Source organism: Odocoileus virginianus, chromosome 12 (genome assembly GCF_023699985.2).
Source record: "Odocoileus virginianus isolate 20LAN1187 ecotype Illinois chromosome 12, Ovbor_1.2, whole genome shotgun sequence".
In the NCBI taxonomy this organism is placed as follows: domain Eukaryota; kingdom Metazoa; phylum Chordata; class Mammalia; order Artiodactyla; family Cervidae; genus Odocoileus; species Odocoileus virginianus.
In genome coordinates this window covers 61,327,422-61,354,506 of record NC_069685.1, presented here as the reverse complement: position 1 = coordinate 61,354,506, position 27,085 = coordinate 61,327,422, and the positions used below count along the sequence as shown (strand labels likewise).

General features: G+C 42.7%; 1 protein-coding gene across 3 annotated transcripts in view; it reads right to left on the bottom strand.

Annotated features, from left to right (window-relative positions):
• The window catches only part of GRK3 (G protein-coupled receptor kinase 3), a 114,416-nt gene that overhangs the window by 22,877 nt on the left and 64,454 nt on the right, over positions 1-27,085 (bottom strand). For all 3 annotated transcript variants that reach the window (XM_020894212.2, XM_070475477.1, XM_070475478.1), the window contains 8 exons: positions 22,574-22,635; positions 19,811-19,862; positions 17,872-17,963; positions 17,105-17,204; positions 10,782-10,860; positions 8,861-8,991; positions 6,542-6,636; positions 1,471-1,578 (listed from right to left, as the gene is read on the bottom strand). In XM_020894212.2, coding sequence (XP_020749871.1) covers positions 1,471-1,578; positions 6,542-6,636; positions 8,861-8,991; positions 10,782-10,860; positions 17,105-17,204; positions 17,872-17,963; positions 19,811-19,862; positions 22,574-22,635 — 719 coding nt within the window. The remainder of the gene's footprint in view (positions 1-1,470; positions 1,579-6,541; positions 6,637-8,860; positions 8,992-10,781; positions 10,861-17,104; positions 17,205-17,871; positions 17,964-19,810; positions 19,863-22,573; positions 22,636-27,085) is intronic.

Here is a 27,085-nt window from a genome sequence, read left to right as displayed (position 1 = left end):
TTATAGACAGAATAACAACATTAGACAGAAATCAATAAACAAAGCACTAAACCAAGGCTCTGCCATATTTCACAACCGACTTTCATAACTTGAGTTCATGCACAACAGTTTTGCTGTTGTGCAGTTTTTTTAAATTGTCTCATGATTCTGTAACTGTGGCTTCTGACCTCTGACTGCTCCCCCCCACAACCAGAGGAGACCCAAATGAAGACAGTGTGTTTGGATGCACTCACCGCGCACGCAGGGACCCCCGCCAGCAGGGGAAACATCCCGGGTGGAAAGTGGTTTTCTCTGGTCTGCTTTGCAGAAACTCTCTAATTAGGTCAGCTAGTCTGATTACATGAATTAAGGCCCTCCAGGCTCCACAAACACAATAATTCAATTAAGGACCAACAGGACCTGAGTCTCTGAGCAGTAATACAATTTCAGTTCCCAAGTGAGGCGGTGAGCAATGAACAACTAGATTATCCAAGTCCTGGGGGAGCAGCCAGGGTGCCTGGAACCTAGTTTGGGGAGAAGACAGGGAATCCAGCCTCTTTCCAGATTGTGTTAAATAACATCTTATGGAAAAACATGAACAAACTTTTTGGCCAACCCAATATAAGAAGAACATGCTGTGATACTCAGTAAGGCTTTCCGGGAAAAACGTGGCAAGTTAAGCAAACTACCAGGCCTGTGTGTTCCTAGAGGAAATGTAACAGGGAGAATCCTGACCAGGAAGTTTTAATATAAACTGCTTTTTTGTGGTACCTCTATGAATGCAGAATAATCAAAAACACATCTTAAACACTTATGCTCTCTATTAAAATTGACTCAAGACTCTTTAAAACTAATGGAATGTTAACATAATTTGTAAATGTTCAATGTGAGAACATATCTCAAGAGCACTTTCATTCCATCCTCTTTCCACTGTACTTCATCATCTCCAGCAGTTTACATCAAAGGGACAAGTATAACACAAGTGAAGAACACAGAATTGCACAATTTTATCTTTATGTTTTTAAAAACTGCAAATTTCAGCATGTTCACAAACAAATGCACACTTTTAACACAGGTTCACTTTGGGTCTTCACCCTCTTGTGTAAGAAATGCTTTAAGCTCACAAGACAATCATGAGTAATTCATTTCTAGGGAAAAGAAACTCTCCTACCCTCTTCAATTATCTATATTTAAAAATAGCACTCACTCCCCAAATAAGGCTTAACAATGGAAATAGTCCAACACAGTCTTATTTTACATCTAAACGTGTTGGAATTCCTTCCTGGAGTGGGACAAAAATACCCAATGCTTACGGGAAGGAAACTCATTTTTACGGGCAGAAAAAGCTGTGAGCATTGCCTGGATCACTATGTGGCTTAAAGATTGCTAGGTGATCTATACAGATACTAGCATCTAATAACACGTAAATATTTCTTATCCTGATCCAAGGGCACACCATGGTTATGGACTGAAGGGACACATGTCACTCACCCTCTCAGAAGTTTGAAAAGCATACAGCCCAGGGAGAACCAGTCGGCACTGCTGTCATAGGCGGTCCCCTTCTGCAGAACTTCGGGCGCCATGTACCCATGGGTGCCACTGGGGAGAAGAAAGGGCATGTGTGGTTACCGGCGTGTTCCCGCTGACAAACTATTCCCAGCTCGTCCAGAGGTCAGGGCGCCATTCATCAAACAGCAGCAGGATAAACAAGGGGGAGGGGACATCGGTGCTTCCATCAAATATGGTTTGGCAAACACCCAATGGGAAAATGATATTTCCTTCATTAAAATAGGAATGAATATTAATGAATTACCATATGAGATAAACGTGAGCCATGTGCATGCTCTGGGCATGCTCCACGGTCTGGGAAGGTGAGATCTGAATCTTGTGAGCTTTCCCCACTACAGCGAGGGGCAGCCAAGGGTCTCCTGCCCGCTGGAGAGCTTTTGTGTGCAGATGTGTGGGGCTGGGGAGGTGGTGATGAACAGGTGACCACACTGCAGTGTTCTGGACCTGGAAGCGATGGGGACAGGTTAGTGCCTGTCCCCATCTGTGAGGACAGGTGACCACACTGCAACACTCTGGACCTGAAAGCGATGGGGACAGGCACTCCTGTGAGGACAGGTGACCACATTGCAGCACTCTGGAGCTGGAAGTGATGGGGACAGGTTAGTGCCCATCCCCATCTATGAGGACAGGTGACCACACCACAGCACTCTCGACCTGGAAGTGATGGGATCAGGCACTCCTGTGAGGCGCCACCCCCCATGCTGAGGACTGGGGTTTGCACAGGTGTCCATGGTGGCCCTCACCCCTCCACAGTCACGGTGGTCCCCAAGTGGTGGCGGGGAAGCCAACAGGTATGGAGACAGAGAAATCCCAGGTCTGAAGAGCTGCCGACAGGTCAAAGGACCCAGCTCAGCAAATGTGCAGATGGCTTGCAGGAAGCTGAGGAAAATCACCTGGGAGGACAACCATTTACATATAATATGTTCTATCTGAGAATCAAAATCCTCTCCTGTCCTACAATGTGAGCACACACCATTCCAAGAGTGAGAGAAGGCTTGTGGGAAACTTTCAGAGGTGTGGGCACAAAAGGGTCCCCCAAAAGCCGTTATCCGCAGCTGTATTCCCATCTTTCATCAATTTTCTCCGCTGATGGAATGGGTGGTGAGGTGACACCTTCACCACCCAGAACACAAGTGGGATGGGCTCAGGGCAGCACTGGCACTTGAAAAGAGCCCCTTGCATTCTTATAAGCATTTCTAGCTTGCTTATGCTCAGTATTGGTGAGAATCTGTTCAGACGAGTGACCCTGGAGGTCAACACTGGGACTGTGTCCTCTCAGCCTCAGAGTTCCATCCTGAAAGACTTTTCCAAACAGTGGAAACAGGCACCAGTCCATCCATCGGAAAAGCTCCGCCCCTGCAACCCGAAGTCTGCCAGCGTGAGGCCAGCGAGCCACGCCGTGAGGACGTCAGCGATCTCCCTAAGGGACACCAAGCCATTTTCTGGGAAGGCTTAATTTCGGTGCGGCCAGGAAAACCTTGGTGGCTTTATAACCTGCGATTCTCAGGATCAGAACCCAGTCCTGGGATGGGAAGACCTTGACAAGGAGATATACACAGGGTTAAGGCCTATCATGCCTCTGGGCGGATACCACCAAAGCAGAGCTCCGGACCACCTGCCACGTGGATTTCAGCCTCTGCCACTCGGCAGCGCCCAAGGCTGCCTGCGCTTCCCACTGCTGGTCTGTGCTGTTCACGCTGAAAGAACGCCCGAGCATTTGAAGGTATGGTGACTAGAGACCGAGCCTTGCATTCTTGAAGAAAATCAGCTGGGACTCAGCGAGTCACTGACGATCTGCTTGATTCCATGAAGTTTTCCTGTGTTGTCTGGTGGCTACTCCATGGGTCACTTTTAGTTTTTGAGAATCCAGTTCCATCATTTAAAGGACGGAGTTGGGGTCAAGATGGGGAACTGACCATGACGTTGCTCTGCCAGCATCACATGGGGTCCTGGGATCACACCTACCACTTTGAAAAGACCCGAGAAGCCCAGTCGAGGGTGAGAGTCTGGCCACAAGCCTTCAATCTAGTATCAGGTCCATCCTCTCAAAGACTCGGGGAGTTCAAACGAGTGTAGGGAGCTCAAGCCTTAGAGCTGGACAGAACTGGATTTTAACTCAAGCCCCACCATCTGCCAGGCCTGAGACTTTGTTCAAGTTCCTTAGTTTCTCGGAACTTCACATTCCACCCCATAAAAAGTCGATGATTATATCCATGCCCTATGCGGGCTTCTAAAGAGCCTCTTAATGGAAGTCTTGAAAGAAGAGAGTGAAAAAGTTGGTTTAAAACTCAACACTCAAAAAACAAAGATCATAGCATCCGGTCCCATCACTTTATGGCAAATAGATTGGGAAACAATGGAAACAGTGACAGACTTTATCTTTTTAGGCTCCAAAATCACTGCAGATGGTGACTGCAGCCACAAAATTAAAAGACACTTGCTCCTTGGAAGAAAAGCTATGACAAACCTAGACAGCATATAAAAAGCAGAGACATGACTTTGCCGACAAAGAACTGTATAGTCAAAGCTATGGTTTTTTCAATAGTCATGTATGTATGTGAGAGCTGGACCACAAAGAAAGCTAAGCACTAATTGATGCTTTTGAACTGTGGTGTTGGAGAAGACTCTTGAGAGTCCCTTGGACTGCAAGGAGATCCAACCAGTCCATCCTAAAGGCGATCAGTCCTGGGTGTTCACTGGAAGGATGGATGCTCAAGCTAAGGCTCCAATACTTTGGCCACCTGATGTGAAGAGCTGACTCATTTGAAAAGACCCTGATGCTGGGAACGACTGAGGGCAGGAGGAGAAGGGGACGACAGAGGATGAGATGGTTGGATGGCATCACTGACTTGATGGACATGAGTTTGAGCAAGCTCTGGGAGTTGGTGATGGACAGGGAGGCCTGGTGTGCTGCAGCCCATGGGGTTGCAGAGTCGGACACAACCGAGCGACTGAACGGAACGGAACTGAATGAAGATACTAATAACAACATATTCAGGCCGCCAGCCACGTGTTCCTGGGACAGCCAACGTTCCACTCACAGCATGAACGCTGTCCCACACCGGTTACTTCCTGGACAGTCCCCCAGGCTGCTGTTCTGGGAGGTCAGGGAGCCCGTCGGCCTCAACCCTGCTGCACCACCAGCACGTGGCACACAGCCAGCGTCGGCTAGACCCTTTACTACGTGACGGAGGCGGCTGCACCCTCACAACGGTCAGGTGCAGTGAGCAGCACTGCGACGGCCTCTCTGCAGAAGAGAAAAATGAGGCTGGTGCCATGTGGAAGGATTCAAGCCCACATCTGTCTCGAAAGCCTCTGTTCTCCGCCTCCTCCACCTAAAAACATACTTCTTCATTGAGAGTTTATCCTTTCTGAGTAGCGACCTCACTATCGCCATTTAAACATACTTCTTCACTGAGCATTTATCCTTTTTAAGTAGCGACCTCACTATCGTCATTTAAACATTCAAGATTCCCGACAGGGTTGGAAGGTTGAACCCTTTATGGATGCGGTTCAGATAACGGACAACACACTACCTTTCAGAGCTGGCTTGTGAATTACAGTAAGACGTGAGCGAGGCCCTATAAGGGAATAAGCAACCCTGCTTCTGAAAGTTAATTCCTTTGAGAGATTAACTCTTATGAGCTCTTGGGTTCATATTCAGTTGTGACTATCCTAAATTGAAGAAATTAGCATATCAAATAGCTGTGGCATTAAAAATTCAAATGACTCTCTTTAAAATGTCTGATGAACTCCCTGGGAGAGGCTGATACATCCAACCCCAGGTTCTGGCCTCAAAATTGTCAAGTGCTGGCAAAATGCTAAGGCTTTTATCACCCTGTCCCACATTCTGCAGGAAGGGAGAGACATCTTTACAGAGATGGCACTAATTGCCATTAATATCTGATCACAGCTTTAAATGGCAATTCTGATTTAATGCAGCCCCTCGTAAAGCAGTTTTAGAACCATTTTACTTCTAGTCTCACAAAAAAAAAAAAAAAGGATTTATAGTTTATTTTCTGCATGGATGCATGAAACAAGACCCCTGGGAGTTACTTAAAGACCATTCATCACAGCGATGATGCACAATAAGATGGAATGTTAAGACATTCACTGCTAAGACTGATACACTGAAGAAGAAAATAATCAAGGGAATTTTTTCCACAAACTGCACACCTGTCCATACTTTCTACACAGATAGCTGACATCAAAGAAACGGGAATGAAAACCAGTACATATTGTGAGCTGCCTCTGTTGAGCCCCGGGGCAGCCACCTCAGGCCTGCTGGCACTGCAATGATCTCAGGCTCAGGCAAGTCCCTGGGACAGTGTCAGCACGTGTGGAGACAGCACGGCCATCACTAGAAGCAGTTCAGGGCCCACGAGGTGGGGCAGGGAGGGCCAAGAGCATGGGCTTCCGGCAGCTTCCTCTGCTTGGAGGACGGATGCAATATTGAAATCTAACAACAGGATCTGCATTAAAAGTTTGAACTGCAAGTAGATGATTCTTTTAATTTAAAAAAAAAAATCCTCATTTCTTTTTAGAAAAAAAAAAAAAGGAAATGTTTTGAAAAAGAAGGAAGAGTGGATGGAGAGAGAAGCTGGACCTCTGGGCCTTCCCTGGAAAGCTCTATGTAACTGCCTGTGCCCCGTCCATGGCACATAAGCTGTGGGGTCCACTGCAACCGCTGCTCTGTATGAAGGCAGTGAGGGCCACAGAGCCAGCGTGCACTCGGCTCTGCTGCGAAGGCCCTCCTTCCCAGCCTCCCTGCCCCCAGGCAGCTAACACTGTGGGTCCCCTGCATGCCCCCCGAATAGTGAAAGCAATCACGCCACCCCACTTCTTTCCTCTCCCTCTGACCCAGCATCACCACATGTTGGAAACTACTGCTGACAAGAGAAAACTGGGAGAACAAACGACCATGTTGGGGTCTGAGTGAAAAAGTGAGTCAAACTAGGAGACGACAGTGAACAGAGTCAATGTGACTACTCACACACTCGCATGTGGCTTCTTTTTGGAAAAATCACAGGCAAGACCGAGGTCTGATATCCTCACGTGTCCGTGCTCATCCAGGAGGATATTGGCGGGCTAAAATGAAAGAGAAGGTGATTTCTGAGAGTCCCCAAGGCGTCCCGAGGCTTTGAGAACTTCCAAAATCACAGGCACTTGCTATCATTATTTTTATCACAGTTCATTCGTACACATGAATTCTAGTATTAATTACATCATCACCTCCAAGTGGGGCATGAGACCAGCAATGATACCTTTCATGTTATCAGTAACTTTAGCAGGAGAGTGGCACTGAAGGATGGAGAAGATGGAACACAGTGCAGGTAACACAGGGGGGTCACCACCACAGCTCATCACCGTTCAAGTACTTCCTTTCCACAGCAAGAGCTGCAGTCCAGCCAGAATGGGGTGTCTCTCCACAAAGGCAGTGAGTCCACTGGCTCCTCAGCCTCTGTGAACCACCAGGACTTTGAACCGTGGAACACAGCACAGAAAGGAATCTTGTAACAATGTACAAGTGGTGACCTAGGAAATCAAAATATTCCACGGTGCCACACTAATCCTGATAAACGTCATTTTGGTTTATTAGGAGAGAATCTATGGAGGGCCTTACCAAATGACCAGATATGATTTTGACCACAACTCTGATGAAATGTATCCATTAAGATTAGATTTTGAAATGTATCCATTAAGATTAGATTTAGTCTGCGTCATCATGGAAAACGAAACTCCCCTCCCTAATATACATTGAATTACAGTCATCTTGGTATTTTTCTGCTGGAGATCAACTATTGTTTTGCTAGAAATAAAAATAATAGAATGCCATTATAAAACTGAAGCATGAATAATCATGAGTGACTAGAATTAAGTTTGAATAGAAATTAGATAATACCACTGCCTACTAAATAGTTTAGAAAACAGAAATACCACATCAAGATGATTTGAGACCGGTTATAGATTTAAATTAAAATGTATTACAATGGCGCTTCATGGGCTTTCAGCATGTATTTTATTCTTCTGCAAAATTCACCATGAGGAAATAAAATGTCATGTGCCAAACCAGGGTCTAATTATTTCTAATTTGATGAAAATACATTTTTTTCTCTTCTTTATGCTCCTATGAAGGCTACGGGAATAATTCTTTAGCTTTGCAGGAGGCTTTGAAAGTTACAGTGTACTTTGTGAAAAAAAAATAATATGCTCAACTGTGAAATACACCATTTTGGATTCTTAGGAGGTAACCTTTTTTAGAAGCCAATCAAAACACATGAGCTCCTTAGAGAAGGGGGCATTATCGGTACAAGTGATCTGGTTAACTTGCGTTCAGTTTAACAAGGAATTGGAGAGAGGAGGCAAACAGGCTTCTCTGTGGGTTTCTCATCCTCTGGAAGCTGCCATGCCAATCACATTTCTTCTCACCATTATTTACACCTTTATGTGCCTGCATGATCATCTCTATAATTTGTCAAGGTCCCTTTCATCTGCTCCCACACCTTCATGCTGCTGGCTACGTGAATATCACCTCAGAAGTGCCAGGCAAACCACCACCTCCCTCTCTCATGCAGGGTCCTGGACCAAGCAAGCATCGTGCTCTGGAATGGAAAAACTGAGAAAACACCTGCTTCAGTCTCTTCAAGTCCAGTAAGACTTTTTAAAGGGAGGCATGGTAAAGAAGCCTCAGTGTGGCAGACTGGGGCTATGGAGTTCTGGAACCTGGAAATCTGCTAGTGATTTTTTTTAAAACAATCTCGAAATCACCTGAGGTTCAGAGGGTAGGGGAAATTCTGCTGGCTGTCAGACACCCCCATTCCTACCTGATCAGCCCTGACTCTGGTGAATCAGGACTCAGTCTTTCTATGTGCGAGTTCACCAGTAGATATGTCCCATATGACATTGGTTCTCTGCTTCTTTATCTCTGTACACCTTCTGCCCTCACACCGAGCCAGGACCAAATCAGTTGCTTGGTGAACATTAACAGACTTATGATCAATTGTAAAATGGGTGACAACAAAAAAAACCCACCCTGCTTTTCATAATTAACCAACTAAAATATCTGAGCTGGCGTATGTGCTGCACCAGGCAGGGAGGTGACAGGGACAACCAGGAAAGACTGGAGTCCTTAGAAAAGAGTTCAGTGTCTGGAGGAGACCGAAATCATGAAGGTGATGTTCTGCTCAGGGCTGAGAGGAGGAAAATGATGGGATGGCATGAAAGACGGGGAGACGTGTGGGGGACCACAACTACCATACGACACCTACTGCACATGTCAGACAGAAGGCGGGAACCTGTCAGACCACCTTACCTTCAAGTCTCTGTAAACGACAAACCGATTGTGCATGTGTTCCAGCCCCAGGATGATTTCTGTGGCATAAAACCGCATCTCCTTCTCAGAAAACACCCCGTGCTGTGAAAGGTGATAGTGCAGGTCACCCCCTGGAATCAGAGACACAGAATGTAATTCGTCTCGTGAATTCCAGGGAAGCGAGTCACGGGCATCGTGCAGCATCATGATATGGTTGACAACGGTTAACTAACTTTATGCTTTGTCTACATGTATGACATAGATGAATCACTGACTTCTGTAATCTGATGAGACACTTTAAAAATCCCAGAGAAAACTAAATCACTGAGAAGACTCAGATTCGACAGTGGCCGGGACAACATGAACCCAAGCCTCCGCTCTCAGATGGACACCACAACACCCGTGTGTACCACTGGGGGGAGCGGGACGGAGGTGAGCGGATCTTTTGATGACTACAGTCCTGTTTCCTAACTGAATCACCCTCGTAGTGAGGTAGTATGTAACTGGCTCTGTGGACAGTAAATATGGAGACAAAATAAATACACTGCTCATATTGACAGATATTTGAGAAAGCAAATACAGTAAAATTTTAACTGGTAAAACCCAGGTGGTTGGGTGTTTGGGTGTCCCCGGTAAAATCCTTTCAGTGTTGTAGTACCTTTGAATTTTTCATAATAAAGGGTTGGAAAAGATCAATGATCATATGGCCTCCAGTTACAGAGACAGAGAATGCCACCAACAGGGTAAGGGAATGTTCTCATAAATGATAAAGGCGGAGCCACAGCTGATTTACAGAGGTTCACGTGTGTTCAATTCCATTACCTTTGATTCCCTAAGTATCTTCCTGTTCACACACGCATATTTTTATGTAACTATTTTCGACCAGGATGTAAAAGATTTCCAGCATTGCTGAAGGCTCCCTGTGCCCACCCCAGGCAGTATTATCAGCTCACAGCCCCTCATTACAGTCAACTGGACTCTACTCTGACCTCTGCCCTCATTGATTAGCTTTGCCAGTTCTGACAGTCACACAAATCGAGTCATGCAGGAAATATGCTGCTGTGTCTGGCTGGTCTGCTCATTATTACGTCTGTGAAATTCCTTCATGCTGTTGGATGGGTCTGGTTCTAAATCAAAAACTCAAAACATAATTAAAACTTCAACTGAACTTCAAAACAGGTATTCATATATGGAAATATATGCTTTTCCATTTCAGCCCCTGTTACTAAAAATGCTTTGAATTACATCATGTCACTTTCTAGTATTAGAAAACTGAGTGAATGAGTGAGTCAAAGCTGCTCAGTTGTGTCTGACTCTTTGTGAACCCATGGACTGCAGCCTGCCAAACTCCTCTGTCCATGGGGATTCTCCAGGCAAGAATACTGGATTGGGTTGCCATGCCTTCCTCCAGGGCATCTTCCCAACCCAGGGATCGCACCCAGGTCTCCCGCACTGCAGGTGGATGCTTTACCATCGAGCCACCAGGGAAGACTGTTAGAAAATCACTTTCTGGCTTAAGTTCTTCCTGCATTCTCCAGTTCATCATTGACAGTTTAAAGACTGATATATGGTGGGTCTGGACTAAAGGTACAGACTACTGGGCTAATATCTGAGCTGGCCCAGAGTCAGTCCTTCACAGTTGGTTTTTAAATACATTCCTGTCTTTGGCCTATGAACCTTTAGGAGACATTTCATTCCTAAAGTTGATGGCCAGCTGGCTGCAGTCAACTTTTTAAAATGAAGTTGAACTGGAAATTCAAAGAGTGAAAGGCTTCCTTAAACTTGAGGGGGAATCTAATTATCTGGAAGACCCAAATGGCCAGTCTGTCTGGAGCAATGCAAGCTAAGATAAAACATCCTGAAACAAACAACATTACAGCAGAGTCATTCAATGTGTTCAGACTCCCCAAGTCTTGCTTACCGTTCATCAGATCTAAGATGAAGCACAGTTTATCTGGAGTGTGGAAGGCATAGGTCATACAGACGATGAAAGGACAATCCTAGAGTGAAAAAAAAAACAACTATGTATATATATATATATATATATATACACACACACACACATATATATAAGAAAAGCAAAAGCTGTCCTGGAAAGTACATCTACTACCAAGTGTCATCTATACATTTTTTTTTAAGCCATGACACTGCCCTGTATATGAAACACAGACACCTATGTGGTAACTTTAACAGACCCAGGAAAGCGAGCCTGATTCCATGGGAAAAAAATGCACAGAGATACAAACACTGCTAATTGGAGATGAACTCAGAGATGCTCTGTCACTCTAATTAAATCATGACTCCTCTATCTACATCTTCAAAAGACTCAGATTCTAGCGAAAAATATTACCGCCTTGCTAGTCCTCCTATTGGTCTACACTTTGGTTCTGGTTATAGTCACATATCCATTTCAATGTCTGATTCTGAGCTGGAAGAACCTTTATCATGGGGAGAAATGTTCCTTATATTACTGTCTTGAAACACTGACAATAAAAATGGAATTTTTAAAAAATGGAATTAAATCAGCTTTTGAAAGTGGAAAATATACGAGGGTGGGGGATAGAAAAACTAAATTGTAAACATGTCAGTTTTCTCCCAAATTAATCTATATATTCCATGTAAACAATTAAAATGGAAACTGACAAACTCATCCCCATATTTATATGGAAATGTAAATAGCTAAGAAAAGTTCAGATAACTCTTGAAGAAAAATAAAGCTGAAACTTCTGTTCTTCAGAAGACACTATTAAGAGAGTAAGAAAGGCAAATAACAGAATGGGAGGAGGTATTTGAAATCCACATATATCTTGAATATATAAGGAACTCTCATCAATCAATAAAGAAAAAAGCAAACAACCCAACAGGAAAATGGCATGACAGCAACAACAACATCAACAATACTGCATGTATGTTACTGAGTATCAAATAGTCTGTAAGTCTTTAAACAGATGCTAGACCTCAGCTGTCCCCCAAGGAAATGCAAACTGCAAATCACAATGCTTCATCACTAAAACAAAGGAGAATGACTAAAATTACAAAGACTGATGATACCAACTGTTACAAAGATACAGAGTTAATGGGACTTCCAATATGGTGGCTGGGAGGACACAATCGTACAACCACTTTCACAAGGCATTTGATGGCATCTGCCAAAGTTGATCACTACCTGCACAGCCTATGAGCCAGCAATTCCAGCCCGGGGTATTTACCTAACAGTAATCTGTACTCATGTGCACCAAGGGACCTGCATGAGAATGGTCCTCACAGCACTATTCAAAATAGCCCAAACCAGGAAATAATCCCAATGTCTGCCAACAGGAGGATGGACACACGAACTGTGGCACATTTATATGATGGAATACTATAGAGCAGGGGTTGCCAAACTTTTTATGAAAATGGGCTAGACAGTAAATATTTTAAGCTTTGCAGGCCCCATCCAGTCTCCGTCACATAGTCTTTCCTGCTTCTTTTCTTTACAATTTCTTCTCTGCTGCTTTTGCTTTAAAAAAAAAATTCTTAGTTCATAGGCTGTGAACACAAGCCAGATTTGGTCCCCAGGCCACACACATAGCCTGGTGACCCTTCCTATTTAGCTACAGAAGGTGCTGTTGCTATGAGCAACAACTCAGCTGCATCTTGCAAGCAACACTGAGAGAAGCCAGACACAAAAAGAATACATTTATATAAAGTTCCAACAGGGGCACAGGTAAATTACAGTGTCAGACATCTGGGTAGTAGTTAGCTTGGGCATGGGGTGAGCAGCTGAAAAGGGTAAGGGGAGACTTTTGGAACATGGGTGACTCTGTCTCTTGACCTAGATTCTGGATACACGCATGTGCTCCCTGGTGAAAATCCACTAAATAAAGCACTAGGTTCCACTGAGATACATACACAGTGAACACTTGCCGTTCAACTGATTCAAATAACAAACAGCATCAAATATCTACGTCTATTTTCTCAACAGAAGCAAAGAATTATTAAATTCTACAGAACATACTCAACTTTCAATAGAGTACACTGTGAACAGAATTCACTTTGCTCACACCTATAGATGAAGGGCATACAGATGAATTTGTGTGGACACATGCCTGTGTACTCAGGATTCGTGAACTTGAACTCAATTTCCACAAGTCTTCTGGAGGAAATTCATTTTTGTGGTTACCTTGTTTTCCTTAAGAGTTCAGTTGAGATGGTCTTGGTGTTCACTAATTTAGAGATTTACTTTGTTTTATATAGTCGTAAAATAAAGGTGCTGTCCTTTATCAGTTAAAAGCTATCTGGTTCTTGGGGGCAGGGTGGCACCATCCTAATTGGAGCCCCATAAGTGTTTCACCAGACCTTTCCATAGTCTGCTGGTGACGACTCATTCTGCTCTAAATATCATGCTCCTTCCTTAATGGGGTTCCCCACGTTCTCTGGTTCCTGATCTAATGAGCAATTCATCTCTAGAACAGACAAGTGGGTGGACCAGGAACTTAGTAAAGCCTGGGTCTTTTCCCGCTTGAGATAGCAACCCCACTCACTTCACCCAGGGGACCAACAGAGCCTGGAAAGGGGTATTTCTGAACAGACAGTGTTCAATCCTTCTAACGACAGCCCTGAGAAAACAGCAAAACGTCAAAGTGGAGTTAAGATACTATGTCATTAAAATGCAACATAGATTGGAGATTTAAAGTCGTAGGCTACTGGAATAGGAAGTGCTCCTCTAAAAAAAAAAATCACCTGGTCCAAATTCTTTACTTTAAAGATGAGGAAACTAAACACTGTGTCCCCGCCCCCCTCCCCCCACCTTCTAAAAGGGAAATGACTTGCCTGAGGCCACAAAGAAATCTGGTAGGCAGCCAAGATTCAAACCCCAAGTCTCCCACTCTGGACCCTCACCAGACCCTGTCCTATGTCACTCCACTTACAAAGGTAACGTTTCCATAGCAATGTAAAATCAAAGCTCAGTTAAACGGATGTGATTTGGTTATCTCTAAGGAGTTCAATGACCAGGATCCCTCATCTCTTAGGCCCTGAGCAGATGCCATCTTGAGTCTTGGGTGGGGTCCAAGACACAAAGAACTGAATGCTGACCCACACAGACAAACAGGCAGCAGTTTAATAATGGTGTTAGCACAGATTCTAAGATAATTATGGCAATGTTCTGTCTTGATTACAAATTCAAGGTGAATAAGAACTAGGGGGTTCTCAGGTGGATCCTTAAATAAAAGCTCTTAAGCAAGGAATTATCTCCTTTTTTTTTTAATGTTTTTTTTTTTTTTTTTTTTTTGGTGGCATGCAGGATTTTAGTTCCCCAACCAGGGATTGAATCTATGCCTCCTGCATTGGAAGCATGAAGTCTTGACCACTGGACTGCCGGGACGTCCCTGGAACTGTCTTCTTTGATTTCCTAGTGAATGAAACAGTCTGCATTTTACAGGAACTTAAACTGTGATAAAACAGATCACAAAGTAGTCCTCCAGAAAAGTTCTCCACCCTGCAGTAAGAGGAACTGTTTCAGAATTGCAAGGCTTATTAAATGGCTGTAAAGGTTTTTTAAAGTCCTCGGTACTGGTCCAGAAAGCTCTTTCTGCTGGTCTGGCCTCTGTCTGCTTCCCTCTCTCCCCAGCTTCCCCGAGTGGTCCTCACCGCATCACTTCAGAGCCCAGCGGTGCTGACCTGTGAGTCCCCAGAGCTCCCGTGCTCGGGACTCACACATAACCTGGCGCCCCTCCGACCCCAGAGGACCGCCCTGTTAAACACCTTCTGAGCACTACAGACCTCTCTTCCACAGGTCTTGCCACGTGTTCCAACAATCAACACATGTCTTGAGATTCTCTGAGTAAACACTGCTCTCATTTTACGCAGCTCTGTAAAAGCAAAGACCAAATTCGCGTTTCGGGACCCCTGTCTTGTAGCAGAGTATCTGGCACAATCGAAGACTCAAGGATGATCAGGGAATGAATAAGCAACACTCCTCATGAATAACTCACTGACTTAATGAAGGTGCTGATGGCTCCTCCCAGTAATGGACATACTTGCCCTGATTCCCTTTTCATGACCCAAAAGTTACGGAATAAAACTGGGAACAGTACTTCTTACTGTCTCTTTTGGGGGTGAGAAGTAGGAATTCTCAATTTGAGATTGAAACAGTAAAACAACCTCCAAGCAGAAAGAAAACTCTGATGGTGACTCCAGCTTATTTCCATGCCAACACCTTAGGTAATCATATTGACACAGGCCGATCAACAAACACATCACCTAAGGAGGCAATTTTAAACTAAAGGTTACTTAAATCCTACAAACTGTGGCCTTTGATCAACAAAGATGACTCTAAATAAGCTTACTACAATTCTTTTGGTTAAATTATGCACTTACAATGTTTTAAAAAATGCTAAACGGTCTTGATATTTGAATAAAAAACAGAAACAAGTCTTAAATTAGTTCAAAACAGTAGCCCAACATAACTGCAAATTTTTTATTTACTCCCTTATGGGCAGACCAGTGGGGAATTCTACAACTACTTAATCACATTCTGCTCACCTGAATAAAACAAAAATGCTACATGAAAATTAAAATTGTTCATATATTTTTCCAACACCCTCAATTTTTTTCCATAGGCTCTCCTGGGAATAAACATCCAAGGCTTTGAGATAAGACATTAAAAATTAATATTTTAATAAAGCACTTAAAGTCTGCAATAAGCACACATTCACATCTGAAATGAAGACAGAGACATTTCCAACAGATACTAGAAACCAATGTCATTCACGCTGATTCCAATACAGTGTGCAGGCCACTCAGATGCCATTCCAAACAGTTAAAATCTTGGTCACACACACAGAGCAGTGCACTCTTACTTGAAATGTTTAATGTCTACATGTTGGCAGGCAGAGGTGCATAATTAAGACATTATTGTTCATAGTGATGGCATTTTCATCTGTTATAGTTAAACTAAATTATGATATTCATTGACTTCAATAGTAAATAGCCTTTCTAGAAGCACTTAAAACTAACACTAGAATAACATAAACCACAACACAATAAATGTATCTGGCGACAAGAAAACATGGAGCCTACAAAGGGATGAGAAAAGAACACTGGGATCCTCTAGGAAGTCCAGGGACTCTGGGCAAAGAAATGATGTCCCTGGATCTCAGGTTCCTTGCTTATCAGCTAAAAGGAATGCCTTGAGTCATCATGAAGACTTGAGTCTTCGGAAACCTCTGGGTGAAGGTGACCTTATTTAGAGCCCAGCTGTGACCGCTGGAGGTACCCCTAGGCTCTGCGCCTCTGCGCCTCACTCGCTGGGGTACACGGGAAATGGCCAGGTTTCTGGGACCGTGGGTTTTCCTGGGTGTCTTTACATATATCTGCCCGAGTAAATAAAAGCTGAGATTTTGGTCCTGGGTGATGCCATTAACAGGAAAACAAATCAGAGTGGGATGTTGCTTTACAAGTCAAGATGACACAGGGTGAAGCTGGCTTTGACACGTGATGAGCTCAAAATGACAGCTGGAATGTATGAATAAACAGACCACTGGGCAAAAATATGGTGCTGGAGATGGGAAAGACCAGCATCCACAGCAGGGAAAGACGGCAAGTACCAGGAAGACAGGGTCCCCTCCGCGTGAAATATGGACTGGCTGCTGCTGCTGCTAAGTCGCTTCAGTCGTGTCCAACTCTGTGCGACCCCATAGACAGCAGCCCACCAGGCTCTGCTGTCCCTGGGATTCTGGGGAGCACTCCAAAGGGATAGTTGGGGGTTGACGAAGCCACATCACTTCCTCTCTGTGAAGGAGGGACGCGACGTTCCTCTTAACTTTTTCTCCTCTGGGTTAGTCCTTCGCTGTCATGCAGTCAATTCTTAACTATATTCAGGTGATTTTTTTGGTCACTGATACAATTATATCCTGCCATCTCTGTCATATTCCACAAAGAAGGAAGTCATAAATGTGCAGTGAAGGGACAAGTGGTCAGTGTGAATGGCGATGGCCAGTAGTATGTTCCTAATTCCCAACTCAGACAGAGGTCATCTCTGAATTATTATTTATATTAACTTAGTGCTGCTGCTCCCTGCTATAAATTCTAATCCCCTCAAGAACTGGCTAGCTGCATAATTCACCAGGGGAAAAAAAAAGCTGTATTTTAAATAAATTGTCCTGATACAAAAAAAAAAAAAAACAAAAAAAAAAACAACCCACCAAATAAATAGCAAAACACACACACACACAAGTGTAATGTTCAAAACTGAATACTCACTCCTGTGCTCACCAGGGACAACATGATCCTTTCATTTAAGGCTAAGGTTTCTCCCTGTTTCATCTTGATTCTCTTCTTATCCAAGCATTTCATTGCATACCTGGAACCATAAATATTACTGAAGAAAATCTATACAGAAAATATATCTAAGTGGATATAAATGATACACATCATATTGGGGGAAGTTCCTAAAAATTTGGGAAGTCTTTCAAAGCAGCAAAATGCTTCTAAGAGACTAAGGGAATCTGAATAAAGTGGAGACTTCAGTCACTAACAACACATCAATATATGTTCATTCACTGTGACACGTGTCCTGTACTACGGTAAGAGGGATGCGGAGTACGTAGAAACTGCCTGCACTATTTTTTTGCTCCTTTTCTCCAAACCTAAAATTATTATAAAGTGAAAAGGCTATTTAAAAAAAAAATCAAGCAATAATTAAGATATTTCTATTATATGAATTGACATTTCAGTTAAATAAGAGCAATAAAGTAGATACACAAAAAATTCAGGGAAATAAATTTTGTATGTGTCCCTATGTCTAGTACTTGTGTGTGTGTGTGTGTGTGTGTGTTTTGTAGGGGTGGGGCCTGTACTATAATATTTAGTGTGTGGGAATTGTGAATTAAGCACTGGTCAAGATTTTATAAGTATGTAGAGGGTAAGATTCTAAAACACTGATCATCGACTAAATGCGATTTTCTTTGAATATGAGTATAAAACCCTCTTAATATTCCCAGCAAAATATACAAGTGTAGAATGCTTACATCTTTCCAGTGTCTGCTTTCCTGCAACCGTATACTTCACCGAATCCTCCTCGTCCAATGATCCGATGCACACTGAAATCATTCATGGTCAACTGTGAATTTAAAATGCGACACAGAAACGTAAGACTGCGTAAAAACTATCCCACTGTTTTCATGTAAAACACACACAGTTATTGAAACAGCGATTCTGACACTGCTGCCCTTTCGGCGACTGGCCCCACAAGCTGAGAGATAAGAAGCACAGGTGGCAGGACATTCTAGAACTGCCTTCGATGTAAACTGCACAGGATGCAAACCATGGAGGCAACTGGGAAGACAACCTGGTGGGAACCCGTTGTTTTATCCAGTCCCATGAATCTTAGATTATAAGATGTATACTTTCAAGACAAGTGAATGTGAAATTTCCAGGCAAACTACAAAGTGACCTCGGCTACTCTGAAGCTGAAAGTTTGGGAACGGTTCAGCCATTCCAGGAACTTCTGTGATAGAAAAACAGGTCTGCATCAAGGGCATGTATGCTCTCCTAACAGTTGGACCATATGATCAGAAAGCCTAATAAATGCTGGCCATGTGAATTTTTTTCTCAAAAGCATCAGTAAGTAGAAAGGACTCATGCTGGGCATGTGAGTGAAAGCAGACCACGTGTGAGTAGCTTGACGAAGAGGCTTTCATTCATAAGCACGAGGCTTTCATCAATATCATCTCAGCAAAGCCTTGCTTCCCAAGAAGTCCTCATAGCACCAGATGGTACAAAGGCAAAGAGAGAGTCCTATGTTCATGGTAAGAGGCCATCAGACAATAGCAAATGCTTTTTGTTACGTATCCTGGCAAAAGAAGGGTCAGATCCTTGAAGTGTTTCTCCAGACAACCCTTCAGACGTCATGTCTGCAGCCAGGCAGGGGCACCTGGCCCTCGAGCTTCATTCACGCTTGCTGCTCAGAGGACAGGATGTGAAAATGTGAGGACACCACGTCTGCTAAAGGAGCGCAGGCACTAGGAAGATCCACAGCAGAGATAAGGGTTTTTTGGTTTTGTTTGTCCGTTTTTTGGCCATGCGGATGCATGCAGGATCTTAGGTCCCCGACCAGGGGTCGAACCCTCGTTCCCTGCACTAGAAGCACAGGATCTTAACCACTGGGCCCCCAGGAAGTACCATTACTTTAAAAAATGTGTCACTGCCTCTTGCTTCTCAGTCCTGCTGGAAATGGGGTAGAGAGGGGGAATTAAAAAGAAAAGAAAGAAAAAAACCCCACTTCTGTGAATGGTACTGTTCAACTAAAAAAATTTTTTTTAAAAATCAAAAACAGAATCAAGTTATTTCTTTTTCTCAATTGCAAAGCTCTGTGGAGAGAGAGCACAGGGAAAGGGGAAGAGACATGAACACTCTAAAAGTGAAGTAAAGAATGTGCCCCAGAATTCCTGACGTGGAAAAGCTAAGAGAAGATGCAGTACTGGGGATACAAGCTAGGAAGTATCGCGCCTTTGAGGACTGCTTTCATCATTCTCAAAACAATAAAAAAGATGCAACTGCGGTCTAGTAAGAGATATCATCATGTTTATATCATGACTGCACCTAATAAGAAAAAAAAACAACAAGGAAATTTACCAGGATGGCAAATGACACGGGCACAGGAATCACATGATGTAGAAAACTTGTATCTTTACCACTACTTCTATTAAAAGCTTAATTATGGCTTAAAATATCCTTCCTTAAATAAATAAATGCATTCTTATATGAATATGAAAAAAAGGATGAAAACGCAAAGTGTTTACAACTGGATATGGGAGGATGGATTTTTCATGCGTAAAGCTGTAAGCACGACATCTGTTTGGGCAGCATGTTACCCTTGGGAGTATGCTGCCGAATGAAATATTTTCTCACGAAGCTGAGCCAAAGGAAGTTTTTATTTAAAAAAAGAAAGGCAAAGAGGATACTCACATGGATATTTAATTCCACGTTTTTCCACTGACAAAATCTGGTGAACTTGTCACTGAAAAAGAATGTGAGGAATTACTAAAAAGTTAAATACCACGTTAACTGAGAAACTGGCACTGTATACTTGTGTGACTTCTCAAAGTGAGCTTTCCGTAAACATTTTTTTCACAAAGCATTCGCCTAGCACTCAAGGCTTTATTTTACGATTCAAATTGAAGACTTCATGTTTCTGCTTTAATTGTCATTATGTTATGGTAACAATCTTTCTCTGAGTCGGTACTGTCCAACAGATGGGTAACAGATGACACATAAGTAATTTAATTTTAATAATGTATCTTATTTGAACCAATATATCAAAAAATTATCATTTCCACATGTAATCAATATAAAATTTTAATGAGACAGTCTCATTCTTATTTTTGTATTGCTTTGAAAGTGAAAATCACTCAGTCGTGTCCAACTCTTTGCGACCCCATGGACTATACAATCCATGGAATTCTCCAGGCCAGAATATTGGAGTGGGTAGCCTTTCCCTTCTCCAAAGGATCTTCCCAACCCAGGGATTGAACCCAGGTCTCCCACATTACAGGTGGATTCTTTACCAGCTGAGCCACAAGGGAAGCCCAAGAATACTACAGTGGGTAGCGTATCCCTTCTCCAAGAGATCTTCCCAACCCAGGAATCAAACCGGGGTCTCCTGCATTGCAGGTGGATTCTTTACCAACTGAGCTATCAGCAAAGCCCCTGAAACTGGTTTGAATCCATTGCTTTGAAACCCGGTGTGTATTTTGCATTTATAGCCCATTTTTATGTAAAACTTCATAGAGAGAACAGACTTATGGTTCTCTATGTGAGAAAGGGTGAGAGGCGTGGGGGAGGGCTCGATTGGGATTTGGGATAAGCAGATGTAAACTATTATATATAGGACGAATACACAACAGAGTCCTACTGCATAACACAGGGAACTAGATTCAAAATCTTGTGATAAACCATAATGGAAAAGAATATGAAGAAGAATATATATATGTATATATGTATAGCTGAATCGCTTTGCTGTACAACAGAAATTAACATTGCAAATCAACTATACTTCAACAAAATTAAAAAAAAAAGTGAATGGTCAATTCAGTGGGAGACAATGACTGTGCAGGTTTACCTGGATACACAGTGGAGTTATAAGACCTCTTTCCCAATTTCAATTACCATCCCCATTTCTCCCCTCATCCCCAAGGGTCACAGAACAATGAGTTGACCCAAGAGTTTGGGAAAAGTCAGATCTTTAGAATCAGCAGCCATGGAGACGGCCGAAGACTCAGCTGAATCTTAGCCCTGAACCGGGGTCCTGGCCCCTCAGTTCCATGCCACTGCTTTTTGGCAAAGCCCCTCTGGTCCTGCTCAGAAAATGTAATCATTTGTATGCAGATTCATTTCCCACAGTACTGACTCTACTCCAAGATAAAATTATCTCTTGAACTCTGGTAGAATCTTGACACAACTTTTTAAAAAATTACTTTAGTTCTGTGAACATGTGGAGAAGAAGGAGAAAAAGCAAAACAAAACACTGAAGCATTTGTTCTTAAAGGGCAATTACTGAACAGCTGGGCTGCTCCCACCCTGAGGCTCGATCATCATGACAACTGTCTAGAAATTAGCTGAGCTTACAGAGAAGAGCAGAGTCCATGTGAACGCAGATTCAGAGTCAGAAAGTCTGATCCCTAAGGTGCATCATCGCAGAGGAACACTCACAACACTGAGGGACTGACTCTTAGGTGCCTGGGAAGCATGTGAACACTTTCATAGGCATCCCTGAAATTTTTTAAATTTACTTTTTAAAAAAAATTTATTTTACACTGGAGTATAGATGATTTACAATGCTGTGCTAGTTTCAGGTGTACGGCAAAGTGATTCAGTTACACATATATCTATTCTTTTTCAGATTCTTTTCCCCTTTAGGTTACTATAAATATCAAGTAGAATTCCCTATGCTACACAGTAGGTCCTTGTTAATTACCTAGAAAGTTTTCAGGATTTTATATGACAAACATACTCTATAGTTTGAGTAACCCAAAGGGACACATTTATTGGGTACGTTAATGACAGACATGACAAAAGACATCTGCCAATATACCTAAATTCTACTATGTAAAGAATCAAGAAAAGAGTTGTCTCATTTTTAAGGATATGACTTTAAGATATAAACAAATGAATTGAATATAGACTCATGCTTGCATCAGCAAACATGTCCCAATAAGATACTTTCAATATTGAGGTTCCCTAGTCTATTTACATTTTGGATCATTTGGAAACTAAAAAACTAAAAGTCAAAGACATGTTAAGATATACAAATCCTAAATTATAAAGTATAGAGGGCACAAGCTAACACAAAGCCTGGTACAGAGCACATGGATAATAAATGTTTGTTGAATGAATAAATTAACACATTTTAAGGATAGCATCTATGGGGTAAAATGAGGTAAACCTACATAGTACAAGATTTAAATATCATAGCCCAGTCGGTAAAGAATTGGCCTGCAATGCAGGAGACCCGGGTTTGATTCCTGGGTCGGGAAGATGCTCTGGAGAAGGAAATGGCAACCCACTCCAGTATTCTCACCTAGAGAATCCCAAGGACAGAGGAGCCTGGCAGGCTCCATGGGGTCACAAGGGTTGGACATGACTTAGCAAATAAACTGCCATACTAACATAATGTTACATGTCAAACATATCTCAACAAACAAAAAAGACTTTGTGCTTAAAGTTTCATACCTTTCCATGAATTTTTGAAAAATGCTGCCTCGAAGACTTTCACAAATTTCTTCTATGTATGGCTGGAAAGGATGGAAAAAAAATTCCACACTGCATCAGTAAGAACACAGTAAAGTGAAAAACACAAGTGGATGAGACCCAGATGTGGTGAGGTTCCCAATTATGTGCTCCCATAATCATCAATAACCTCAGATATGCAGATGACATCACATTTATGGCAGAAAGTGAAGAACCAAAGAGCCTCTTGAAAGTGAAAGAGGAGAGTGAAAAAGTTGGCTTAAAACTTAACATTCAGAAAACGAAGATCATGGCATCTGGTCCCATCACTTCATGGCAAATAGATGGGGCAACAATGGAAACACTGACAAGACTTTATTTTTGGGGCTCTGAGATTACTGCAGATGGTGACTGCAGCCATGCAATTAAGAGACGCTTACTCCTCAGAAGAAAAGTTATGACCAACCTAGACAGCATATTAAAAGGCAGAGACATTACTTTGCCAACAAAGGTTCGTCTAGTCAAAGCTATGGTTTTTCCAGTAGTCATGTATGGATGTGAGAGTTGGACTATAAAGAAAGCTGAGTGCCAAAGAATTGATGCTTTTGAAATGTGATGCTGGAGAAGACTCTTGAGAGTCCCTTGGTCAGCTAGGATATCCAACCAGTTCATCCCTGCGGGGAGCCAGCCTGACTGCTCAGGCTCCTTCTTGGCTCTGAGAGAGATCAAGAGGTCCCTCTCTGTCCCGCCACCCCTGATTTATTAAAGCACAGGTTGGCCTTTCTCACCTCCCTCAAGGAAATTGCTGTAGCGATCTTTCACCTGTTTTCCTGGTGCTGATAAACTCGTCATGATTGAAGCCTGTTTTCTATCTAGTTAATGTTCTATTGATCTTAATCATGTTGGGCGCTAGGGTGATGCTTTACTGATCTTAAGTGGAGGAATTTAAAACATCTGTGCCTGTAGCTCTGCACATATGCAAACCTTTGATCTATTAGTAACTCCTGTTAGCATATATATATAGGTGTGGTATTCTTCAATAAAGTTGGCAGAGTTAGACGCAAGCTGACTCTGTCCCTCTCAACCCCATCTTTCTAAGTCTTTCTGAGTCTTATTTTTCTTAGGTACTCTGGTAATTGCGTTCTCGACCAGTTCGTTTGCCGGCAGGCTCCGGCACATCCCAAGGGAAATCAGTTCTGAATATTCATTGGAAGGACTGATGTTGAAGCTGAAACTCCAATATTTTGGCCACCTGATGCAAAGAACTGACTCATCTGAAAAGACCCTGATGCTGGGAAAGATTGAAGGTGGGAGGAGAAGGGGATGACGGAGGATGAGATGGTTGGATGGCATCACCAACTCAATGGACAGGAGTTTGAGTAAACTCCGAGAGTTGGTGATGGACAGGGAGGCCTGGTGTGCAATAGACCATGGGGTCCCAAAGAGTCAGGCACGACTGAATGACCAAGCTGAACTGAACTGACAGCACCTTGTGCTCGCCCTCCTCAGCGCCTGTCCAGTTTGCACCGATGGATTCACGGGCATGACTACTGGCTTAGCAGTCATCTACACCACTCACTGGCGTGTTCCCTGAAGGCAAGGACAGGGCTGTCCCGGGTGCCACTGCGTCTCTACTGTCTGGCACAGCTCACGGCAAGTCAGACATGCCTTCAATGCCTGGAATGAGCTTCATGGGCATGTGACACATGCAGCCCCACAGAAGAGCCCAGTCCTCGGTATGGTACCCTACTGTGGCCATCCTGAAATTCCTGAACAAGGACCCCCACGTTTACACTGTGTACTGAGCCCTGTACATTATGTAGTGGCAGTCTGTAAATTACAATTAATTATATCATTGCCATTAATTACAATTATCATAAATGATCAGCATTAATATTGAGTTTCAAAGACTAAAAGTGAAGGAACCCATGGAGTAAAACTTTTTTTTAATTAGCTATTTGCAAGGTCTTTGAGCAAGTTCATGGCTAAGTCGAGATTAAGGCAAGGACTCCTGGTTCACATGTGTGGGGCTCTTTCCCTATGGAGAACAATCTGCTTCAATTTCATGCCACTTTACACATTACCAAATAAACCAGATAAGTTTATTTCCCATGGGGTAGTCTTCAAATCAAGAGTGATAAAAATATCAAATGCCAACACTTCATAACTCAGCCCAGGGGCAATTAGCTAGTTCTGGAAAATATCATGATACCCTACTCTCTTCTTTAATGATGGAAATTTAATGTTTTCTGTGTCTTTCTAGATTATCTCAAAAATGTGCAAAAAAGAAGGACCAGACATCAGGAGATGTCCAAGGCAAGCCACAGTCACCAACATGGGCAGTGAGACCACTGCAGCTCACCTGGGAGCTTCACTTCCTACCATGGAGCTAAGCTAGCCTCCACCACGTGGCAGGGCTATCAATGTCCTGGGCAGGGCACTGGGCATAGTTCACTAAAACCAAATGGACTTGCTCTCTCCTTAGTAACAGGGGAAGCTGACCTCTCTCTCTCTGAAGCTTTTTGCAGCTCCAAAGTCTTATGTGTCTATAATGAAAGATAATGGTCATCTTTGCCAAGTCTTCTAGATGCTAAACACCAAGGCCACAAGTCTCAAGAGGTTCAAAAGATATTAAGTGTGCAAAGATGTATGAAAGACTAAATTTGTAGAAATTTAGAAAACAGATTTTCTATTTACAGAAACTCTTATGTTAACATTTTTTTTCATATTTTATAAAATATCCTGTACCAGAAATTCTTAAGACCAGATATGATATACCACACTGCCACTTTCAACATGAAGGACCACAAAATGTGTCAGATGAGCAATGCAAAAACCAAAGTTCAATAGTGGGGTCATGAGCAAACGACCTTACTGCTCTGACTCTTGGTTTCCTCAATCTGTAAGATGGGAGAGTTACATGTAATCTTCAAGGCCATTGTGAGGATTTAATAAGATTCAGAACACTAAGACTCCCCTGGTGGCTCAGACGGTCAAGAATCCGCTTGCAATGCGGGAGAGCTGGGATGGATCCCTGGGTTGGGAAGATCCCCTGGAGGAGGGCATGGCAATCGACTCCAGTATTCTTGCCTGGAGAATCCCCATGGACAGAGGAGCCTGGCGGTCTACAGTCCGTGGGGTTGCAAAGAGTCAGACACGACTGAATGACTAAGCACAGAACACTGAGAGTCAAACATGGGGCTTGGCACATTTCAGGAGTGTAATGTAAGCCAGGACTCCTCCAAACTCTTGCCACCAAATGTACCTATGCAATTAATTATTTCTAAAGTCAATATTTCAAACAAAAAGAATAAAAAGCATTTTGTATTTATTTTCAGAGCATTTTTTTTAACTACCTTGTTCTCCTTGACAAGAAATTTCACATCAGGCATCATACTTCCCGATGTTTAAATATATGATAAACCTATAGCAATCAAAATAGTATGAAACGGACATAAAAACAGGCCTTATGGATCAATGGAACAGAACAGAGTTCAGAAATAAATCCACACACCTACAGTCACCTGATCTTTGACAGGGCATCAAGTATTCAGTGGGGAAATGACAGTCACTTCAATAAATGGAAGATGAGACTGGACCCTTACCTCACACCATGTACAAAAATCAACTCAAGATGTATTAAAGACTTAAATGTAAGACCTGAAACCATACAACTAGAAGAAAACATGGGAAAAAGCTTCTTGACACTGGTTTGGGTGATGATTTTTTGGATATGACATCAAAAGCTCTGGCAACAAAAGCAAAAACAGATGAGTGGGGTTGCATGAGACTAAACAGCTTCTGCAGAACAAAGGAAACAATTAACAGAGTGAATAGGCAACCTGTAGAATGAAATAAGCTATTGGCAAACTATATGATATGAGGTTAATATTCAAAACATATGAGGAACTCAACTCGACAGCAAAAGCCCAAATAACCCAATTCAAAATTGGGCTGAAGACCTGAATAGACATTTTTCAAAAGAGATAATAAATGGCCAACAGGCACATGAAAAGGTGCTCAGCATCACTAATCATCAAGGAAATGCAAATGAAAACCACAGAGAGGTATCATCTCACACCTGTCAGGATGACTGTTATCAGAAAGCCAAGAGGTACATGTTGGTGAGGATACAGAGAAAAGAGAATCCTTGTGCACTGTTGGTGGGAATGCAGACTGGGACAGCCATTACAGAAAACAGTATAAAGATTCCTTCTGGTATATATCCAAAGGAAATTAGATCAGTATCTTGAAGAGATACCTGCATGCCCATGTTCACTGCAGCATTACTTCACAATAGTAACGATAACGGAGATAACCCAAGTGTACGTCAATGGATGAATGGATAAAGAAAATGGGGAATGGAGATACACATGTATAGATACATATATATGTGTACACACACACACACAAAATGGTATACTCCATTCTGTTCTTTAAAAAGAAGGAAATCCTGACATTTACACCACAACAGGTGAATCTGGAGAACATTATGCTAAGTGAAACAAGCCAGAC